Source organism: Mytilus edulis, chromosome 3 (genome assembly GCF_963676685.1).
Source record: "Mytilus edulis chromosome 3, xbMytEdul2.2, whole genome shotgun sequence".
NCBI classification, from domain to species: domain Eukaryota; kingdom Metazoa; phylum Mollusca; class Bivalvia; order Mytilida; family Mytilidae; genus Mytilus; species Mytilus edulis.
In genome coordinates this window covers 21,350,749-21,364,555 of record NC_092346.1, presented here as the reverse complement: position 1 = coordinate 21,364,555, position 13,807 = coordinate 21,350,749, and the positions used below count along the sequence as shown (strand labels likewise).

The 13,807-nt window shown below is 31.2% G+C and overlaps 1 protein-coding gene across 4 annotated transcripts in view; it reads left to right on the top strand.

Annotated features, from left to right (window-relative positions):
- The first annotated feature begins 300 nt into the window (after positions 1–300).
- The window catches only part of LOC139514200 (myosin-VIIa-like), a 36,048-nt gene continuing 22,541 nt past the window's right edge, over positions 301–13,807 (top strand). For 2 of the 4 annotated variants that reach the window (XM_071303011.1, XM_071303009.1), the window contains exons 1-6: positions 437–854; positions 8,904–9,128; positions 11,777–12,049; positions 12,636–12,722; positions 13,162–13,257; positions 13,619–13,737. In XM_071303011.1, the coding sequence (XP_071159112.1) occupies positions 834–854; positions 8,904–9,128; positions 11,777–12,049; positions 12,636–12,722; positions 13,162–13,257; positions 13,619–13,737 (821 nt within the window). In that variant the 5' untranslated portion in view covers positions 437–833. Of the gene's footprint in view, positions 855–8,903; positions 9,129–11,776; positions 12,050–12,635; positions 12,723–13,161; positions 13,258–13,618; positions 13,738–13,807 lie in introns of all 4 variants that reach the window. The other 2 variants (XM_071303010.1, XM_071303012.1) reach the window with 2 other exon arrangements.

Sequence of the window (13,807 nt, the reverse complement as noted above, 5' to 3'; positions counted from 1 at the left end):
AATGGGTATCTCCAAGTTTGATCATAAGCCATGTAGTAAGGAGTGGTAGTCTCTTTTCACAATAGAGCATCGTCGGAATACTTTGTGTTCATCGTTCCAATGCAATATGCACTTTAGATAGACAAATTTAAATAAGATCTGCATTCTATAACTTTTCAAAATGCATATAATTATGTTAAACGAAAAGTTTCACGCGTAAATTAATTTTTTTTACAGGGATTAATGGTATATCCAACAGTCATATTAGGCAGACAATAAAACCACCCATTACATGACTCAAAATTAAAAACCGGATATTATGTATGCTTCAGGTACACGCCTGTTAGTTCATAATTTCTTTTTTAAATTATTAAAATTTTGAATGGCTATAACATACGTAATCTATTTATACACCTGTCCTTCAGGTAACTTAAACTATCCCGTTCGGTTTAACTTTATACACATTCTTTCGCCATTTAATACAACTGGGTCGAAACCGCATTGTCAAATAACCATCGGAGCAAAACAGAATTCTAAATGGAAGGGTAATCGCACCCAACATGGCGGCTGTTTCTGATGTATATATTGAACAATGAATTCAAAATGAAATCTAGTTAAATTCAATCGAAAGTGCTAGGTGATAAAGGAATTAAATATATTTGCTTTAGGATACATGTATAGTGAAAGCTGAGATAAACAGTTACGTTTTATATCGATATAGTATCATTAGCTTGTTTGTCAATATATGAAACACTATTTTATCCTGTTTGTGATTTGACAAATGGTTCGCTAATCGTAAGAAAGTTGGTTATATTTCAATTTTTACTTTGATTGTTATGGATTAATTGGCCAATATGGCTGAGAGAAGGTCTAAGGTAAGCTAACAATATTCCAAAAGTTTCTTTCTAATGTCTATCTGATTATAATCGATATTTGTAAAAGGTGTTGAATGAAAATAAGATCCTATCGATAAATGAAATAAGTAAAACTTATGCATTATTTATAAGAGATTCTTATATGTATATTGTGTATAACTTCACCCAGCAAGATTAGACAAGATATGAAGTAAAGGCGGTTAAGGGTACATTGTCATCGGAGGATATAACTTAATTGTGGTTCTGCAATGCCAATCAACCAATGAAAACATTGTTTTACACCAAACAGTTATTTTTCCAGTTAATGTATATTAACATTTTTGTACATTTGTTCCTTTCTTAAACTTAAAATATGATAATAATTTGTTCAATTCTTTCATGTCTTGAACATATTTGATTTTGGGGAAAATATTGATCATGTTCATTTACTTAAAGAAATTTCATACATGTATTCCATTTCATGCAAGTCATTCAGCTTCTTCTGTAGACTTATTAAGATTAGGTTTATCCGTTAGATCATTGAAATGTGTAACAAATAAACATCTCTAATTTTGTTGTAAATCATTGTTTAAACGAATCCAAATCTTGTTTTTTACCTGCCTATGACGATGTTTTATTATAAGATTATAACAGCTTTGTGTCGTTGTTTGTTGGCGGAATTACATAAATATAAACAAATCCACACCCTTAAGCATGGTGATTAATTTACATTAAAAAGGACATAACTTTTTCATGTTTCTTTTATTGATTTGTCATGTATATGACAGCATACTTAAAACCTGTAAAACTACAAGTTTTTACACCTGATAATCTACATTTTATAAAAGAAATCAATAGACAATCTATGATCAATATTATGCAATTTTTGTAATAATTGAAATGTTTGAACTTAACGGTTGGTTGATAATACTAGTACATGTATCTGCTAGTCTTCATCGACAAACAATTCATACAATATCTATATATACTTGTACCTGTACTTGTAAAAATGAGAGGATTCGTAGTCGTAGAATACATGTTGTAAATAGTATGCAGTTATATTTAAAAACTAGATTTTACGACAAAAAGGGTGGATCTAGGTTAGAATAATACATCTACACCTGTCTATTGGTGAAAACCGTATAATGTCGGAAAGGAGAGTCGTGGTGGTGCTGGGGATTGAAAAAAATGCACATATCATTTCTTTTCATGACGATAGTATGTTGACCTCTATATGCTTTTTTAGGGGGGGTTACTTATACCACATGTCTTTTTTCACAAGGATATTTTATCAGTTTGTTTTGCAATAGAAGAAAATACGTGCTATACGTGTGATCTATTTTATAAAAAAAATCTTCAACCTTTCTTTAATCACCGACTAAACACCTAACTCTTTCCGGCTAAACCGACTTCTCAAGGAAGCAAGCGATTATCGCTTTATATAGTTTCACAGGTATGTCGAAGTAGGTAATGTGGTTTCTGGAAAGATAGATTTTGCTGTTAACCTTACTGGTTTCACCCTGAAGTCTCTTTTTCCCTTGTTTTAAAAAGGCATCATTATTGCTTCCATGTCACAACTTTAAAAGTCCCTTTACATCTTATTGTGTGGATAAAATCGATTTCAGAACAATCTACAAACTCTTTTGAATTATAAAAATCCTCACTTATAAAAGGACTTCCTCAATGCTTAAGCTTTCCATTTTTACAAAAGATTAGACATATGTGACTACATTTAACTTCCCCTTTCAACATTATAATATACCTCAATTATTCATATTTATGTTCCTGATTACAAAAGTATAGTGTACACCCTGTTTTGACATGTTGGTTTTAGCTTCCTATGTAAAATAATAGGTAATGCAGTTTCATCATGTTTGGTCTATAAGAGCGAAGTGGAGTTATTATTTTCTGATGAACTTCAAAGATATTCGATTATTCAATGTCTTAACACTTACCATGTTTCTTGATTTCTGTATAGAGAGTTATAAACTGCCTTAATCGAAGAAATTATGGGACAGAGATACAGATAAATGAATTCTGAATAAATAATCCAATCAAATGTCATTGCTAAAAAAAAAGAAGACCGCCAATAAGACACTGATCCGCCAAAGACAAGATTGGAAACAACTACAGGTCAAACTAAAGCCTTCAATAATGAGCAAAACCAATATTGTATAGTAAGCTATAACAGTAACAGGAACAGTAAATGTGAAGTAATTCAAGACAAAAGAAGCCAAACCAACCGTTTTTGAAGCAAAACAAAATTATAACAGACACATAAAACAACGTACGACGACCCCTTTACTACTGATACCTGGGTCGGGTGAGGCATATAATTATAGTATATGACAAGGTTAATCATTTTGAACATTCAGTTTTTATGTAACCTTTATGTAACAGTTGATATATGGCTTAGGATATAAACAAATTGTTAAAATCAACGAAAACGAATTTGACTTACCATAAGGTATTAAGCACAAAAATACGTTAACACCGACCAAAGAGTACTTTCAGTATCTGATAACTAGTTCAGGGCACCTTAATAACTAGTGAATAGACCATACAAACTGTTTGATGTTTCGGAATTTCCATTTTTGTTTTGATTTTAGCGCCACTAGTATGTCTTATGTAGATGAAACGCGTGTCTTACGTAACAAATTATACACCTAGTATCTTTTAATAGTTATTTTTTTGATAGTTTTTTGTGTTAATTATTATTATAATTGTAAATAGGAGTTTATTAAGAGCATTGGTGAAAGTAAAAACAAAAGATACCATATGGACATTCAAAATTCATAAGCCTAAGAAAACCATAAAATGTCTTGAGAAATAGAAAGAAAAACGACGAAAAGACAAATAATCTGCAGACCTTAAAACTATATACAGAAAACTAGACTCGACAACACGAACCCGGCCACTTAATCTGGGGTTATCTTACATGTAGGTTATCAGAACTAATAATACCCCGTCGTGTAGCTCATGGCAAGTGATCCTTCGGTGAGATGTCACAATTAAAAAAAGGATGGCATTGCGGATGTCATCTGTGATACCCATATGCCATAACGGTCAACCTTATGGTGATGAAATTTTTCTTTTTAATTTCAAAGGAAACACCCGGTTTTAACTATCAGAACCTTTGGTTCATTACCTACTTCACCAACCTAGCTTCTATCAACCAAGCAAATCATAATACGAAAAAGAAGCTGCTGCAGAGTTTCATAACCAATAAATGAACAATATCACCCAATGAAAGAAAAGATAATTTGCATTGATATTCTTTATTGTGGAATTCTATATGATTTTGTCGAACATGATTTCATATTCATTTTCATACGAAAATAAGATACAAAGATACGTGTTTTCTTCAGGGCAATTTATAATTATGTAAATTATAAAAGGGGTGAACAGATAACATATTACCGTACTAATTGTCTCTTAAGATAGAACCAGAAACATTTAGGGCAATGATTCATGCAAATTCCACATGCCGTTTACCAATTAAACCAGTGGTGATATGTATCCGATTCTAAACTTGATGGTCCTGTTTGTTCGATTCCATCGTATATAATTAAAGTCATTTAACTTGCACATATTATTTTGTTGAATCGACAGTTTATTTTGTGAAAAAGTTAACACTACACTATCTTCTGTCGTAAATTTTTCGTTGATATTTTATTGCATGAAGTTATCATTATTGACATTTTGTTCTTTGATTTTAAGAAAGTAAGTATATTTGATGGATGAACTGTGCGACTAGGTCGCGAGACTGAAATAAATCAAGATTCATATCTGTTAAATTTGGCGAGGAAGTTATTTTCGATATCAAGTTAATAGACGTGAATAATGTAGATAAATAACTTAATAAATGTATCTTTAGATCTTTGTTTGTGGATATATTTATTCAATGTTTCAGCCAGGTTAAAGGACAAACAAGAGGATAAAACATGATCAAGCTTTTGGCCTTTTGAACTCGAAAATTCAAAATACAAAGTATCATTATGTTCCATGTAACAAATAACATTTTCAGATGTCTAGTAGACTACAACAGGGCCTTTCTAAAAGAGGGTTCCAACTACATGTGCCAATTAAAAAACATTGATCGTTAAAAAAAGGGTGGTTCCAACCCCCGGACACACGGGAACCTCCACTATTCAATACCTTTGTCAGATATTGATTCTATAATATTTCAATTTTGTTAAACATATTTCCCATATATTTAAGCTTCATTTAAACGAGGAAGCTTATAAACGATATTTTTAAAATTGTCTAACTGTTTTGTATTATTTTAGATATAGGGCAAGTAACAATCTTACCCAAAATAGCATTTTGCCACGCCGTGTTTTATGCAACGACGTTCTTTTTGGTCAACGTCTTATATGTTAAGATTGTTGCGTAATCACTTTATCCGAATCTTTTCGTAAAAGGCCATTTATGATAAAATGTTTCCCTTTGATTCTTCACTGCCAAACAATCAGAATAGACAAAGCATTACACTATATAATACCGTTATTACATATGACAACAAGACGGACGGAAGTAAAACGATAACAAAGAGATTCGGATTAAAAAATGCAAATCCAATACTGTACAACAGATCTTCTAACTTCATAACAACTCCATTTAAAGCCAAACGCGCAGACGAGACGTATAGTCCAATTTGTAAAACAAATTAACGATTAGGCGATATCGTTTAATATCGTTTAAATTAATTGAAAGAAAACATTATATGTCACTTATAACAGACTTGAAATATAGCATTGACCTACAACCTTTCATTCAGTTCATTTTGCTAGGAAGCAAGAATTGTTTTGTTCGTTATTGTCAATTGTCAAATTTGTAATCGTTTTTCATATGTACTTGCACTTTTATTTTGTTAGTAATATATATTTAACAGGCGACAACATGTCAGGTGGCTAACCTGATATTAAATTATTGTATCAAATGCTATATCTTTACCTGTACTTTCCTGGTATTAAATCATTGTACCAAATGCTTATGCGTCCACATGTACTTCCCAACATAAAAAAAACCGCAACTAAATACAGCCCGTAACAGAGTAGTGATCGAATTCGCGTTTCTTTACCGTCAGAATAAGTTACGTTATCGACAAACTTATTTCAGAAGTGACACAATTTAATTTTCTTCATCGACAAAATATTTCATGTCCAACGTGTAAGTTTTCATTGTTTAAGTCGAAGTTTTTTTTAACACAGTAAAACATTTTTTATAATCAACCTCATTGGCATTTTCATTTTAACGGTAAAGGTCGGATCAAATACCCCAAAATTTCTATCATTTGTTACGAGGAAATCATTATTCAATCGAACATATGTCTTCGTTCATGACACATATTATGAAATACAAAGGAGTTGAAATGATAGAAACTTTCGAACTGACGGAAACAAAAATACATAATCTAGAATGTGTATTCTGTCATAAACAATGGCTTCGTCGTGAAAATCGACGAGATCATGTTACATGTAACTGATCTTCGCTGTAGAAACAGTTGGTGTGACCTCGATAAAATCTTTATCCATTTAATATAAGCGATAAATATTCATGACTACAATGATAATAAAATTGAGAATGGAAATGGGGAATGTATCAAAGAGACAACAACCCGACCATAGAAAACAGCCACTGTTTCTACTGTAAAGTTAAACGTGAACTCGTCGGTTAGTGCAATGAAAACACTCAAAGATTGAATGCGATTGTTGGTTTATTCTTTACTCCTTCGAAGTATTAAAATTATTTCAGTGTTTATTTAAAGTTAAATTTATTTTCAAACCTCTTCTGTTTAAAATTGTCGAAACTTCCGTTTAAGATTTCTGTGATAAACTATCTATTTTATAGTTAGGACCATTTTATAATAAATGCCCTTTTGTACAAGAATACTTTCTTTATAGAAGTATAGATCTGCTGGTTATATATTTTTTTTGATAACTTTCATTATTGTGACGACGCGCTATGAAATTCAGATTAATTTATAAATGAAGTTCTATATAAATTTTGGGTCGTACACACAAATCTTTTAAACAGTTCGACGAGTACGTCAATGTTACAGTAGTCTCTTTACTGTAAGTTACTAAGCTTGGCCCGATTCATCTGTCATTTATGGAAACTAATTCACCACTTTCTGAGACATTCATTTTTATTTCACCGTCAGACATGGAGCTACATTTGTAACTAAAGGAAAACTCTCAAATTAAAGAAATTTGACATGATATACTGAAAGTTTTTTAACTTTCTTATTGTCAATTAAACGACTGCTTTTCTTAGATATGTGATTTTTCATGGTAAAACTTTTTCATTGTTAACGGATATTTTGAGATTTTTATTTAAAAAAAATGGTGTTTTTTTAAAGAAATCAAAATTCAAAATTTAGAACTTCATGAACATGTACAGGAAGCTGAATTATTGCACATCTATGTACTACTTAAAATTGTACTTCGATCTGTTGCGTCCTTAAAATGTTCTGACCGTCCTAAGATTTAATGTACGGAAATGTTTCGGTAAATTAAATTCAAATCCGAATTGAATGTTTATGACACACAAAAAGAGAAAACAGAATCTCTTGATGTATGTACACGTTGGGGCGATTTAGAGCTTTTCGATGGAGTGAGATTCCACCCTTGTTGAAAGCCTCGTGGAGACCTCTAGATTTTTTTTTTTGTTCTAGAAAAAAGTTTGGCATGTGAAACGGACGAAGACATATTCTAACAGAAGTACAAATACCAGTCCTTCCTTTTGTGTATGCATATGAGAAAACATTTCAAAGTTATTGATTGAATTCAAATCCATCACACATACGGTACACATTGTAGTCCGAAGAAATGAAGGACTTCATTCCTATCAAACAGCCTTTTTAATTGTTAACCAGTATATTTCTTTTAGTTTTGGGTAAAATTGTAAAGGAAATAATACTATCAAGACGTCCTTCCATAAATCTTTTTTTTCTTCTGTTCTGACTTTGAAGAAATGACTACTTTTCGCCCAATCGAAATAGTGCATGGACATATTTTGTTTCATATTATTAGAATTATTTTCAATATTATCGGTGTTAAAATTGATTATCGACACATGAAAGTTTGTCAGCATTGTCAATCTTTTTAACGTTAAAGTACCAATAGTTCGGTCACTACTAAATTAAGTTTGTCGATAACGTAGCTAATTTTGACGGTAAAGAAACATCAATTCGATCACTTCTCTGTTACGGGCTGTATCAACTTAATTAATAATTAAAATCTTAATCGAAATTTAGCTATTGCCAAATGTTACTTTAGTTCATTTTACATTTCATTATATGGGTTTGCCTCGTGCATGTTCGTTTAACCTTTATTACTGATTCCGTAATACACTTTATGAGTGCATTGCCTTTTAACCAAAATTTTATAAGATTTGTATGTCATTTATTAAAGTTTGATAACCGTAACAAAAATAGAAATTAATGCATCGTTAATAAGTGTATAATAACCCTGTTTGAACTTTCAAAAATGCATGCACATGTTATTTGTAACTCATTACGCGGGAAAATAGCTTCTGGAGAAGGGGTGTTTTAATAGACACACAGGACATGCTTTTCTTTGAATATATAATTTTTATTGTTAGTTCATTACTTCATCAGATGAATGTACAAGGAGTGCAATGTCTAAATTTGAGTAATTTTTGACATCGTTTAGAGTTATGCCAATAATAATTTTGTCAGAATCAATCCCTTCAGTGGGAAGAATATGTGTAGATAATTGCTTGAAAGTTAAAGTTGAAATGGAGCGAGTCGTTCTAACAAACGACTAACGACAAACTATAGACGCATTTTCAGCGCGTGTATAGTTTCACTTTGTAAACGTATGTTAGAAACAAATAATTTCAATGTAGGTTCGCTGAACCGTTTGTATCGTTTGTGTTAGAAAGAAATATACTCTATAAACGCAATGTGTTTGTTAATAGAGAGCGAGCGGTTCTATAAATATTCCTATATTTGTTCAATTCGTGTTTAAGGACAGAAGTATAATAAGTCACGTGTTATTTTATACCAATTGCAATATCTATATTTCTAAATTATTATTTCAGAACATTAGTAATATATCTGTTACAAAGGAACGGGCTGTGCCATCGAAAATATCAGCCTCAGCTTTTGATGATGACGATCGCCATTTTGACACGTCACTTGCAGCAGATGAGACTTCTAACAGGACCAGCATTAAGCGAGGATCAACATCCACTGACATTGCGGAGCTTAATCCAAAATTTGGTACCAGTACATTGTCCAAATCTGCACCCATAGCAGAAAAAGTGGTATATAATAGAACTATACAAAATGATATACAAGTGTTATATTTACATATTAGTAAATTCGGAATATTAGAGATATATTTCAAAATTGTCTATTTCTTGTTAGGAAGTATAACACAAAACTAGGACTTGGGTAGATGATGTTGCAGAAAAACACAAAAACAAATTATATTGCAAAACACTTCATTGGAAACAGTTCTTTTTGTCAATTTCACATTGTTAACAATTCTCATTGATATTAAACATCAAGGTAAACAGAAAACTTTTCAGCACACCCTTGTTATACTGACTTTTAACTTTTTTTATACGTATTTTTCTACATGCACAGGAGTCCTTTAAATCTCCTGCCGAAGCCGTTTTTTTTTTGTTTTTTTGGAAATATTATATTATTACACAGTCACGTAAGGTTAGACCAAAGATAATTTCCTTCAACTTATATGGATTTGATAACCTATTGGTACTTTATCCGCTTTATTCCTATATAAATAATTCATAAAACGGATAAGAACATTAAAAAGACGCACAGCTCGATATGTCTGGTTGCATAGAAGCACAATTTGCATCATCGGTGATTTTCAAGTGTTAAATTTGATCGAAGACATTTTACAATTCCTAGGACAAGTTACACATCTAATTTGGGGAAGTAGTTTAATGTGTTAATGTGAAAATGATTTATACGTTTAATCGTGTTCCTTATACAAATAAAAAAATCGATCAATTTCATTTTCAAAGTCCGGTGAGACTGCCTGAATGAAAATATTTTTTACAAGTTTAAACTATTTTTTTTATCTATCTTGACATATGACGAAAAAGAAATGTTTTATGTGACCGGAAATATTTATAAACGGTGTTTGTGAAGATAATAAGCAGTAGTTTCAGTTTTCAACAAGACACACATTGACGAAAGTGAGATGCCATCGTAGTCAAATGTGTTTGCACACGGCACGATATTGAATTCAATTCAAATTTTTATTGCCATAAAACTACATATTTATAGTATGTGACACAACAAAACAAAATATTAAAAGTTTTGATTTAAGCAACTTATAAGTAGTGTCACAATGAGAGAATTAAAAAGCAACTTTTAATCAATGTATATAAATAAAGTTGAGGACATCAGATGAGTTCGGCTATTCATTTGTGATCTATTTGGTCATATATCTTCATACGTTGTTACATATTTACACATCTTTGGCTTTCAACTATTTGGGCTTGAACATTCCTTATGAAGGGTAATTCTAGGAATGCTCCTCGGTCGCACGACCTGTATAAAGTGAACAGAATGTTCCATGGCGTTGCCACTTTGTCTTCATAGAGTTTTCATGACATTGTCAGTAATAGTCATTAGTATACAATCCAAATTAGAACATAAGATTAACACTAATCACATAAAAGGTAAGGGGAATTGTGCAATCTTTATCACATTTAATATAACAAAAACAGTAACTCTTTGAGAACTAGGAGACCACGATTACTTTCTAAAACAGTTTAAACACAGTGGCATGATAACGATCAAACTTTTATCCGTGATACATGTACTCATGAATTACTTAAATATCCGTGATACATGTATTCATGAATTAAGTCTTCGACTAAGGAGTTTGACTATTTCTATGGTATTTTCCGTATTTTTAGACGAGGTTTTGACCTTAATGATTATGCATTGATCTTGATTTTGGATAAATGTGTTTGCATTAAACATAATATAAGAAATATTGTGAATAAATATAACAACACCAACAGTTTTCCCACATATATATTGATGCATATATTTTATACAAATATTTACGAATGACTGACTTCCTTCTTCCAATATTCGAATGACATCTTTCATGTATTAATCCTATACATTCAATTATATAGATTGTGCAATGTCACTTGAAAATAGGATTAAATTCCTTGTAGAAAGTCATCTTTGCTCAGCATAAAAGAAAAAATTAAGAAAATTCAGGGAATAGGCTTAACAAATTTTGTTTGAAATATATGTAACGTAAATGTGTAGGTAATATTTTAATTTAAGTTCGACGGAGAGAAGACATACAGAACTCATCATGGTCGCAATGTGTTTGGTTTACAACAATTGCAACTTTTAGCTAAATCTGTATTGCGATATTTTTTATGCATATATTACAAAACTTACTTTCAAACGTGTCTAATTTTAAAATTCTATATTAAAAGTCTTTTGTGATTCATGGTGTATAAATAAAAAACAAAATAAACTTTTCAAAAAGTAAAATTGCTTAGTCTCCTCGTTTGAATTGTTTTACATTTGCCATGTCGGTGCATTTCATTATTTGCTATGCGGTATGGGGTTTACTCATTGTCGAAGGCCGTGCAGTTAACCATAAGCACTCACTTCTACGTTATTTGAACTATGGTAAAAATTTGTCTCATTACCAATCATCTCATATCTTCTTATTTTTAAATAATGAATACATGTAGCGCGGATATTTAAAAGTTTGATCGTTGTAATGCCACTGTCTTTAGACATTTTAAGAAAGTAATCGTGGTCTAAAAGTTCTCAAAGAGCTACTGGCTTTGTTATATATATTAAATGCGATAAAGTTTGCACAATTCCCCTTACCATTTATATGGTTAGTGTTAATTTTGTGTTCTTATTTGGGATTATTTCCTTTTATGTATTTTTACAGGCTGCTGCACTCAATGAGCAAGCCAACGCTGAAGAAAATGGACTCACTAATGGAAACGGAAGTACGGACAGAGACTCTGAAGGCCCATCTAGTATACATTCAGATGAGATTGCGTCATCTTCCAGCTCTTTTGAACTTAGTGACCCGTCATCATCCAGTAGTAGCTGGGCAAAATTTGCTCAGACATATTTTCAGACAAAAGGTTGCCATAGTTACAGTTGTTCATCCTTACAACAACCACTTCTTCCCAAGAAAGACAGAAGTGACCACTTGGTAATATTGTATTTTCTGTTTTATATTTAAGATTTCTTTCAAAATGATTTAAATTTTATATTGCACTATGAAGCAATCACGTGTGAATAGAATAATGAAATGATTAATTGGTAGGTCATAAAAAATGCACTTGTTTAAAAGTAAAGTTAGAATTCCGTAACTTTCACGTTCAAGTATCGATCGGAACCAGTAGTTATCTTATTTTAATGTTATTTAGTGTATTTATAAAATAATAACTGTTTTACTTCTTAATTGACTGTATCTAGTCCAATCCTGATGTTTTAGACACTTATTTTAAGAGATCTGAAAAGAAGACATAACATTCATAACATGGAAGTGTCTTACTAACATTCATTTTACATGCAAGATATTTATCACAATATTTTAGATTATCGAAAATTTTATTAAAAACAATTTTTTACCATTGCTGTATTTGGAAAAAAAACCCTTTCATAATTTTGAGTCCCGAATTTCATCTTTGTACGTATTTTTACCATTTTATCTCTTTTTATTCGAGCGTCTAGACGTTGTCTGACGAACAAAATGTTAAGCCTGGTATCTATGATAAGTTCATTATATTCTCCAGGCATCTTTGGCATCTTGGGTGACAATATTACGAATAATGGGAGATCTTCCGGATGCAGATGTAGGTGATACATTGGCAGTAGCAGGGGTAGGTTTTATATATATTTTTTTTTATCATTTTCAATATTATGTTTTTAAATGAATTTTTGTTAAAGTCACAAGTATTCATAATTTCTTCGCTGGAAACATGTAATCATGTGTAAAGTAAATTGCATTCCCGAAGCTCATTGCCTCCTTGAAGTTACGTCTTAAGGATTAGATACTTCTTAAATTATCTTAAAATTATCTTGATGTTATGTCGTTCAATGGATTTAGCTTTTTAGCTCCATTTGTTCGTTGACTGTATTTATTTTTGTTGTAGTGTATTCCAGTTATGTCGTTATGCTTTTTGAGTTGACAACGGAAGAAACTGAACAATCTCATTTTTTCCATACACAAATATGCAGTTACAGTTGAATCTCTGAAAAATGCAGATATGACTTAAAACTATTTGTTGTATATTACATGTTTAATATTTTAACATTTAGACTGCACCTGCTGTTGTAACCACAGTTAGAGAATACTTCCAAAAAAAATATACAAAGAAAGACATTGAAGAAACACAGAAAAGATACTCAGAACTGGTAATAATAAATATTTAACACAAGCATTGCTAAGAAATGGTTCAATCAAACATATTTATCATATCTTATCAATAACGGCAAATCATTATACACTTTCTAAAGATGCAATGTTTTTTTGTTTTTGTTTTTTTAAATTAGTTTACCATGATTTCTATGATGATCTTTAATAGTAACTATTTCTAAATAATTAAGTTATTTAGATATTTAATGCTGTAATAAATTCAATGTTAAAAAGTAACATTTTTTGCCTATGGTATTGTCTATTTCACCTCAGTTTTTATGTTTCTTTTGCTTTGTGTTGCAAGATACTTGTTTTGATTTAACTTGTCCAACATATTGATTTGTGTATTTCGTGGAATAGTTTAAAGACCCTGCACATTCTGGAGTAACCAGTATTCCATTTTTACCTGAAAGAAGTGGTGGTATGTTAGACAAAGTACAGTATGTTACAGCGTTAGGAATATACCGACCAGAAATCAGGTACAAACAACACTATAGATAAGATCAACACAAACTGACACCATTTAATGAAACTGACCAAAACGGTATT